We start from the raw sequence: 9,782 nt of genomic DNA on the forward strand, positions 1-9,782 counted from the left end.
GAGAGGCACACAAGCACACTTTGGCTCTGGAATGGTTAAGGGGACAGAGCTCTGGTTCCTAGAGAGGCAGGAAATGGAGGGCCACAGGAGGGGGGGTGCTGTCCAAAGTGGAAGACCTTCCTCCTCTGCCCAGCTGAGCTCCTGAATCTTCTGCAGGCTGGCTGCAATATTTTTTTCTTGTGGGGAGCCTGTAAGTAGAAGGTGCATTTGGCTGGGGGGCAGAAAAGGGGCATTGGGGGGAGAAGAGCAGGAGATTGCAAGCTGAGGAGTTAGCAAAAGGCAGGGAAACACATGTTGGAATGGGGAGGGGGGAAGCAGTTTGTGCCAGAGTCAGACCACTAGTCCATCCAGCCCCAGGGCTGCTGCCTCCTTGCACGGGCAGAGGATCTCCAAAATTTCCCAAGCTCCTAGTAGCTGGGAGCTTCCCAGTTTGAGATGTTGCCTGGCATTTTCTGCCTGCAAAGTGAACACAGAAATCAGCCTCCTACGGAGTCGGTCAACTGGGTCTGTCTCGCTCAGCATTCCCTACACTGACCAGCAGCAGCACTTCAAGGTTTCAGACAGGAAGCCTTTACTAGCAGCACTTGGGAGATTCTAGGGGGTCAAACCTTCTGCATGCCAAGCAACTGTCCCGCCCACACTTCTGCAAACCTTGCAGCTCCCTGGAGCCTCCCGATAGCTCCCTCTTCCGTCTGGGTGGAACTGTTTTGGCCCCATAACAAACAGCGCAAGGGGAAGCAAGATTGTTTTCGTTCTGTGTCAGGATGGGGAGCCTTTTCTGGGCAGCCTTTCGAGGGCCACACATCAGCAGGAGGCAGCACTAGAGACAAAAGCAACAGAGGAACAAGTGTAAATGCTGCTGTCACACAGTAACTGTAAAGTAAAGGGACCCCTGACCATTAGGTCCAGTCGTGACCGACTCTGGGGTTGCGGCGCTCATCTCACTTTATTGGCCGAGGGAGCCGGCGTACAGCTTCTGGGTCATGTGGCCAGCATGACTACGCCGCTTCTGGAGAACCAGAGCAGCGCACCTTCCCGCCGGAGCGATACCTATTTATCTACTTGCACTCTGAGGTGCTTTCGAACTGCTAGGTTGGCAGGAGCAGGGACTGAGCAACGGGAGCTCACCCCGTCGCGGGGATTCAAACCGCCGACATTCTGATTGGAAAGTCCTAGGCTCTGTGGTTTAACCCACAGCGCCACCTGCGTCCCCACAGTAAGCCAGTTTCTATTCACACTCTCCTCTCTGTCCTCAATCTAAGGAAGCAAAGAGGTGCTGTCAGAGTTCAGGGGCATATTCCAGCCAGGCAAAAATGCCCAGGAATGGGGCCAAAGCAAGACTGTTGAGGGTGTGGCCTGGGCAGAGGGGGTGTGGCCTTGGGAAGATTCTGAGGGCCAGATACAGAGAGCCCCAGGGGCCATATTCAGCCTGAGGTCCATGATTCAACACACACTGCATTCTCCCACTGTACTGCATGTTTCATTCCTCCAGGCTTCTTAATTCCCAGGTCTAACTGGAAACCCAGATGGTGTAAAGTGTTTTGGGGGAGAGGGCTGCTGCCCACCACGACATCTCCTTGTGTGTCAGCAGAACAGAGCAACAGGCAGGCCCCTTCCCTGCTTCTCTAAGAAGCGATGGAGGGCCCAGACTAAGCTGGGTCCACAGGGAACCATCCTCTCTCCCGAGTCGCCAGCTCCGGAGACACAAAGCCAGAGAAGAGATGGATGCTGGAATCATAGAATCATAGAGTTGGAATAGACCACAAGGGCCATCGAGTCCAACCCCCTGCCAAGCAGGAAACACCATCAGAGCACTCCTGACATATGGTTGTCAAGCCTCTGCTTAAAGACCTCCAAAGTAGGAGACTCCACCACACTCCTTGGCAGCAAATTCCACTGTCGAACAGCTCTTACTGTCAGGAAGTTCTTCCTAATGTTTAGGTGGAATCTTCTTTCTTGTAGTTTGGATCCATTGCTCCGTGTCCGCTTCTCTGGAGCAGCAGAAAACAACCTTTCTCCCTCCTCTATGTGACATCCTTTTATATATTTGAACATGGCTATCATATCACCCCTTAACCTCCTCTTCTCCAGGCTAAACATGCCCAACTCCCTTAGCCATTTCCAAGCTTGAGGCCAGAGCAGAGAAAGGCATGGGAGATGCCCTCCCTATCATCCAAGTGGAGGCAGTTGGGCAGTTTCTAAAATGGCCGTTGCTGAAACGTGTTAAACGGGAGCAGGACGAGGGGCTGCTACAGCAGAGCTGGCAAGCCCAGTGGAAAGACTTCCTCAGAGTGGTTCAGCCCCACAACTCCAGCATAGAGAGCCCACAGCCGCCGTGGGGGGACACCAAATTATCTTTTATCCACACCGAGGGACCCACAACTGCTGGCCCGCAGGCTGGATGTGATGAGCGCATACTTCGTGAGCTGGTTGAGGATATGCGTGGCTCGCCGGATCCCAGAGACAGAGAAGATTATGGGGAAGTGGAGGGAGATGGCCAACATGCCCTCGGCGCAGACGGAGAACGCCGGCTGTTCCGGCAGTTCTCCTACAGGGAGGCGGAGGGGCCCAGGGAAGCATACAGACAGCTCCACAAACCTTGCCATCAGTGGCTCAAGCCAGAGAAGCAGACAAAGGAGCAGATCTTGGAGCTGTTGATCCTGGAGCAGTTTCTGGCTGTCCTGCCCCAGGAAATGCAGAAGTGGGTGGGTCGCCCTGAGACCTGCAGCCGGGCGGTGGCTCTTGCAGAGGATTTTCTGCTGAGGCGAGGAGAGGCCAAGACACAGGAAGAGCAGGTGAGGAGAGTTTTTCAGGCTGTCCTGTGAAAGGCAGGGCAAAGAATATCTGACTTTTAGAAGACATCTGAGCTTTTAATGGTTGACATTTTACTGTTTTTATATACACTGGCATCTTGGTACTCAAACGGCTTCGCCCCCAAACAAATCGGCTCCTGAATGCTGCAAACCTGGAAGTAAGTGTTCCAGTTTGCGAACGTTTTTTGGAAGCTGAACGTCCGATGTGTCTTCCGCGGCTTCCGCTTGAGTGCAGGAAGCTCCTGCAGCCAATCGGAAGCCATGTCTTGGTTTTCAAACTGTTTCGGTAGTCAAATGGATTCCCGGAACAGATTAAGTTCAAGAACCAAGGTACTACTCTATGTTGGAAGCTACGCAGAATGGCTGGGGAAACCCAGTCAGATGGGTGGGGTACAATATTATTATTATTATTATTATTATTAAGCTAGTATAGGTGTAGAAAACTGACTTTTGTGTGGATGTAAAGTAGGATTCTGTACAAAATGAAAAAGGTCACATCTGCTTCCCCAGCTGCTTTTGTCTCTGGCCCTGTCCATCCTAAGCATTTGGCCCCCAGAGAGTTGACCATGTGGGAATGTGCCCACTTCAAGACTGGAAAAGGTTTCCTCCTGCCCCTCCATTAGGAGAAACTGCCTCACCGTAGGAGCTTTCATTGCAGTTTGCAATTTGGGAATTGGCTGTCCTCTGGTGACGAAGAAGAAGGGGGGAAAGTGTTCACTGTTCTTTCAGGAGCTGGGCCTAATCCAGGAGGTGGCGGTGAGCTTTGCAGAGGCCGAGCGAACTGTGTCCGAAACTGCTCCGAGGCATCTCATTGGAGAGGCTGGGAAGGGGAAGGAGGCCAGTTCGCCAGGTAAGGATTCCCTGAGCTTGAGGTTTGTGGAGGTACATCTGCCCCTCCCTTAATAATATTCAGAAGGAATTTGAAAACAATTCTGTCTATGGAGGCAGCTGAGGGCTGAGGGATTTTTCCAGGCAACCCAGTGATTATTATTTTACTATTATTCATTTTGCTTCTATACTGCTTTATATTTTTAAGAGGAAAAAATCTCAAAGTTGTTTGCAAGTTGCATTAAAACTTAAAGCAACCCAGAAGGAAAACATTACAGAAGGAAGTCAAATATACATTCAAAGCTAGCTAATTAACAGGAAACTAAAATGTTATCTTAAAGATTTCAAAATGAAACGTTACAAAGGGTGTAGGTCAGCTACAGAATGCACATTTAACATAGCAAAGTTAGCAAAAATAAATAAATCTTAAGCATTCCAAAAGGAAACATTATTAAGGGAAGTCAAATATAAGATGCACATTTCATACAGCATAATTAGCAAGAGGGGGGGAAATATTAATTGTAAACACAGAAGGTAACCTGCCACCTTTGTTGGCGATCCTGTCAATGGTGGTTCACGGCAGGAGGTGGTTTGGGAAACTCAGGGCTCCATGACCTGGGTCTGCACCAAGAGCAGCCAAGATGGTCTCTGGCCTCTTCTGCAGCTTCTGCTTTTGTAGCTGGAGTCAGTCAGGCCCCGCCCTCCCAAGTAGGTGGGAAAAGGCCAGCAAGGCAGGGAGCAGGACCTCCAGGACTCACAGCCGATATAACTGTTTTTTGGACTGCTGCTAGACTGTTTCTAAATGCTTTTAAAAATGTTTTTGCAAAATGTTTTATTACTGACGTGTTTGCCGCCCTGCACTCCCTACAGGAGTAAAGATGGGATATAAACTGAATTATTATTAGTATTACAGTGGTACCTCAGGTTACATACGCTTCAGGTTACATACGCTTCAGGTTACAGACTCCGCTAACCCAGAAATAGTGCTTCAGGTTAAGAACTTTGCTTCAGGATGAGAACAGAAATCATGCTCCGGTGGCACGGCAGCAGCAGGAGGCCCCATTAGCTAAAGTGGTGCTTCAGGTTAAGAACCGTTTCAGGTTAAGAACGGACCTCTGGAACGAATTAAGTACTTAACCTGAGGTAACACTGTATTAGTATTATCAGGGATGCGGGAGGCGTCGTGGTCTAAACCACTGAGCCTCTTGGGCTTGCCAATCAGAAGGTCAACAGTTTGAATCCCCTCGACGGAGTGAGCTCCCGTTGCTCTGTCCCAGCTCCTGCCAACCTAGCAGTTCGAAAGCACACCAGTGCAAGTAGATAAATAGGTACCGCAGGATATTGCAAGCTGAGGAGTTATCAAAAGGCAGTGAGAAGGTAAACGGCGTTTCCATGCGCTCTGGTTTCCGTCACAGTGTCCCATTGTGCCAGAAGCGGTTTAGTCATGCTGGCCGCATGACCCGGAAAGTTGTCTGTGGACAAATGCCAGTTCCCTCGGCCTGAAAGCAAGATGAGCACCGCAACCCCATAGGCATAGCTGTCAACTTTTCCCTTTTCTTGCGAGGAATCCTATTTGGAATAAGGGGGAATTTCCCTTTAAAAAAGGGAAAAGTTGACAGCTATGCCCATAAGTCACCTTTGATTGGACTTAACCATACAGGGGTCCTATACCTTTTGCCTACTTATTATTAGTACTATTAATATTAGTATTTCCATTTCCCTGAATAAATAGGTCCATTCGTTTGGTCTGTTCACTCTTTTGAGCCTTCCTTTCTCCTCTCCTGTTCTTATCACTCTCTTTTTTTCTTTTTTTCAGGTGGTGATGGCTGGATGAGTGACAGCGATGGGGAGCCATAGGGGATGTCGTCCAAAAGAGCCCGTAGTCTAGAGCTGGAGCAGATTTTTTTTAGTTATGGTGGATCCAAGAGAGACGATGGAAGGGGAGACTGGAGGAGGGAAGCCGTTGCAGGCCCAGAAGGCTCAGCCTGCAAAATAGCCCCGCAACAACGGATACGCAAAGGAAAGGGAAGGAGTTTGTACACTTTGTGTGAGAAAAGCTTCAGCACTAAATCGAGTTTTAATAGGCACCAGAGGATCCACACAGGAGAGAAACCGTACAAGTGCTCGGACTGCCAAGAAAGCTTTCTCGCCAGATCCAACCTCATTAGGCATCAGAGGATCCACTCGGGAGAGAAGCCGTACAAATGCTCGGACTGCGGGAAGAGGTTCAGTCGGAGCGCGAACCTCATTACCCATCGGAGGAGCCACACTGGAGAGAAGCCATATAAATGCTCCGGCTGTGGGAAGACATTTAATCATGAGGCACCAGAGGACACACCTGAGGGGAAAGCTGTACGAGTGCGCCGACTGTGGGAAGGGGTTTGCTCACGGGATAGCTCTTAACAATCATCAGAGAAGCCACACCGGAGAGAAGCCGTACGAGTGTTTGGACTGCGGCATGAAATTCCGCAATAAATCAAGCCTTAATAGACACCAGGGACTTCATAGGGGCAGAAAATCGTACCGGTGCCCAGACTGTTGGAAAGGATTCAGTCGCTGTTCGGTACTAGCCAGGCATTGGAAAACGCATTTGAGTGAGAAGCCAGGCCCCTGCTCACACTGTGGCAAATCCTTCCTTAGCACATCGGACCTTACTGCACACCAGAGAACCCACACAGGAGAGGAAGTTGTGTAAATTCTCAAGGGTTGTGGGAGAGAGATTCTTTCAGAATCGTGCACCTTACTAGAAATCAGGGAATTCTCATGGGACAGGGGGCATAAGGCTAGCTCACACAATAGCCTGGGAAGGAGCAGGTACCCAGGGTTGACGCCATGGCATCAATACTTGCCATTGTCCTTGCCAGTAATTCCAGTGGCACCTGTAAAGGTAAAGGTAAAGGGACCCCTGACCGTTAGGTCCAGTTGTGGCCGACTCTGGGGTTGCGGCACTCGTCTCGCTTTATTGGCTGAGGGAGCCGGCATACAGCTTCCGGGTCATGTGGCCAGCATGACTAAGCCGCTTCTGGCAAACCAGAATAGCGCACGGAAACGCCATTTACCTTCCCGCCGGAGCGGTACCTATTTATCTACTTGCACTTTGACGTGCTTTTTAACTGCTAGGTTGGCAGGAGCAGGGACCAAGCAACAGGAGCTCACTCCGTCGTGGGGATTCGAACCGCCGACCTTCTGATTGGCAAGTCCTAGGCTCTGTGGTTTAATCCACAGCGCCACCCGCATCCCCTGTACAAGGTCTCAATAAATAAACCCTTAAAAATCCACAATACGCTCCTCCTGCTCAGTTCCTGTTCTCAGTGGCTTGAACACCTCCCCTTAAACATGTCTGCATTTCCATTGAATGCCAGGACCCTGACTTCCATTATGAACTGAGGAGAGGTGCCAAAAGCTTCTCACTGTGAGAAAGCGTGGCAGCGGCTAATGTGGGTTCCTTTCAACCCATAGATACTGGGGGCATGGACATTTTCTGTTTTTTCAGGTGTGGCAGCCATTTTGTCATCGTCCCCCGCCATGTAATGCTACCCACAGATACGTGGCAGCCATTTTGTGTCATGCCACACACTCTACGGCAGCCATTTTGTGACTGGCACTCATGGCGTTTTCTCAAAATTCCAAAGATGCCCACTAGTGAAAAAAGATGATCAGCAATGGCCAGAGGCCTGTGGCTGCTAACAGTTTTCAGTTCTGGCAGCTGCTAGCGGCAACTGTGGAAAAGCCCTGCTAGTTTCTTACCAGCCTTCAGGAAGGCGATGATCCAAAGATTTAGCAGAATACAGTGGTACCTCAGGTTGCATACGCTTCAGGTTACATACGCTTCAGGTTACAGACTCCGCTAACCCAGAAATAGTGCTTCAGGTTAAGAACTTTGCTTCAGGATGAGAACAGAAATCGTTCTCTGGCGGCGCGGCAGCAGCAGGAGGCCCCATTAGCTAAAATGGTGCTTCAGGTTAAGAACAGTTTCAGGTTAAGTACGGACCTCTGGAATGAATTAAGTACTTAACCTAAGGTACCACTGTAATTGGGAAGAGAATAGAAGAGGGCACCATTTGTGGAGCAGAAATGAAAAGTGGTTTGGGAGAGTCACTCTGTTCTTTTATCTCTATGACGCCCTGCCTTTTTTATTGGTATTGGTTATTCCACACATGGGTAGCTTGTGGCCAGCTTACAGCTTTGGGGCCCATTGTTTAGCGACTCTTATCTTTCCTGTCTCCATGGCTCAGAGTCCTCCTTTATACACCCTTCCTTGTAAAGTTTAAAAGCCAATCTGCGCATGCAGTAGAAGAGACGCTTTTATTGAATTCTACCATCTTTAGAAATGTGAGTGGAGCTGGATCTAAAATGCTCTCCCCGTGTAAAACACAAAACATCCTGCACACAGGGAGCTTTAAGGAGAAAGATTATGGTCTACTTCAGTTTTCTACGTGCAGCGAAGTAATCAAACACAAGTGCCTCCTAAGCTGCATTCTGATGTGGAACTGTTTTGACATGCGATTTTACTTGCGTGTATGGCATTTCAACAGTCAAATTCAATTATATTTTGTTTAAAAAAATATATAAAATGGGCTTTTACTGTACTGGGCTGTGATTCTGTTTCATGTTTTTTGCGGGGAGTCAGTCCTATTGAATTAGGCGGTACTTATTTACTTCTACAGGACGCGGGTGGCGCTGTGGGTTAAACCACAGAGCCTAGGACTTGCCGACCAGAAGGTCAGTGGTTTGAATCCCCGCGACAGGGTGAGCTCCCGTTGCTCAGTCCCTGCTCCTGCCAACCTAGCAGTTCGAAAGCACGTCAAAGTGCAAGTAGATAAATAGGTACCCCTCCGGCGGGAAGGTAAATGGCGTTTCCGTGCACTGCTCTGGTTCGCCAGAAGTGGCTTAGTCATGCTGGCCACATGACTCGGAAGCTGTACGCCGGCTCCCTCAGCCAATAAAGCGAGATGAGCGCCGCAACCCCAGTCAGCCTCAACTGGACCTAATGGTCAGGGGTCCCTTTACCTTTACCTATTTATTTCTACAAGGCAGGTACAGGGTCTCTCTGGCCTTCCAGTTGTTGTTTGGACTACAAATCCCATCATCCATTGGCAATCCTTGCTGAGGTTGATGGGAGTTGTAGTCCAGCAACATCTGGAGGGCCAAAGGTTTCTCCACACCTTCTATGAGATCACCAGGAGGAGCTCTGCCAAATCCAATCCAAGTTCCTTCTAGTCCAGTAACTTGTTTTCCCAAAGCGGCCAATCAGATGCCTCTTGAGATGATACCAGGCAGGCTAGAGAGGCGCTGCCCTTCCTGACTGCTGCTGTTCCGCATCTCATATTCAGAGGTACACTGCTGCCGAAGATGGAGGTTCCATATATCCTTCATGCCAACGGGCCATTGATAGCCTCATCCTTCATGGGATTGCCTGGTCCCCTTTTAAAAGTTAGCAGCCATCACCGCCTCCTGCAGTGCTGTGAAAGACCATGCATGAAGCAGGGACAAAATAAACTTCCATTTGTTTAGCTAGTTAGCTAAAACTTTTGCTTACCTGGAGGAGAGAATTATCAGGTGAATATGCAATTTAACATTTAAAGCACGTGCCATGCCACGTCAATCAGCCATGGCTTCTCGAAAGAATTATGCAAACTGTAGTTTGTTAAGGGTGCCTGGGAAGCAGTGGTTATGCGTTGCTGGCCTCTGCAGCCACAGCAGGCGCTGTGATCCCCCATCCGTTTGACTTCACCTTTGGAGGCACATGTGACATTAATATATGAGAGTGCTGGAGGTGAAATAGTTAAACAGCTTAGCCAATCAGAACCCAGGGGGTGGAGTCAGAGAGATTATAAAACCAGCTCTGGGAGGGGTGAAGGGGGAAGTTCATTGGGAGTTGGGTGGTTGGTTGGTGTGGGAATGAATTGGGATAGAGTCTGGGGGTAGGTTGAGTTACTGTAGTGAAATAAGCTGAGTCAGGAACAGTTAGGAGCTAGGAAGACAAGTAAATATCTGAGAGGTGGTTTAGTGAGTGAGCGCAGGTAGCAGAAGTTATAGGTCTGGATAGGCACCCCATTATTGTAATTGACCGATACCATTTATGAAACCACACGCTTGTTAAACTGCACTAAATAAACAGCAGTTTATGTTCCAATTTAA

General features: G+C 49.3%; 1 protein-coding gene across 2 annotated transcripts; it reads left to right on the plus strand.

Annotated features, from left to right (window-relative positions):
- The first annotated feature begins 2,149 nt into the window (after positions 1-2,149).
- On the plus strand, positions 2,150-9,782 carry LOC308470023 (zinc finger and SCAN domain-containing protein 20-like). Of its 2 annotated transcripts, none has more exons than XM_080993235.1 (3): positions 2,150-2,795; positions 3,437-3,663; positions 5,458-9,782. In XM_080993235.1, the coding sequence occupies exons 1-3, from the start codon at positions 2,151-2,153 to the stop codon at positions 5,462-5,464; spliced, it is 879 nt and encodes a 292-aa protein (XP_080849361.1). In that variant the 5' UTR covers position 2,150; the 3' UTR covers positions 5,465-9,782. The 2 variants fall into 2 exon arrangements, with proteins under 2 accessions (XP_080849361.1, XP_080849362.1); XM_080993236.1 differs by having other exon boundaries at positions 3,543-3,663.

Source organism: Podarcis pityusensis (assembly GCF_964106645.2).
Source record: "Podarcis pityusensis genome assembly, chromosome: 2".
Lineage (NCBI taxonomy): Eukaryota > Metazoa > Chordata > Lepidosauria > Squamata > Lacertidae > Podarcis > Podarcis pityusensis.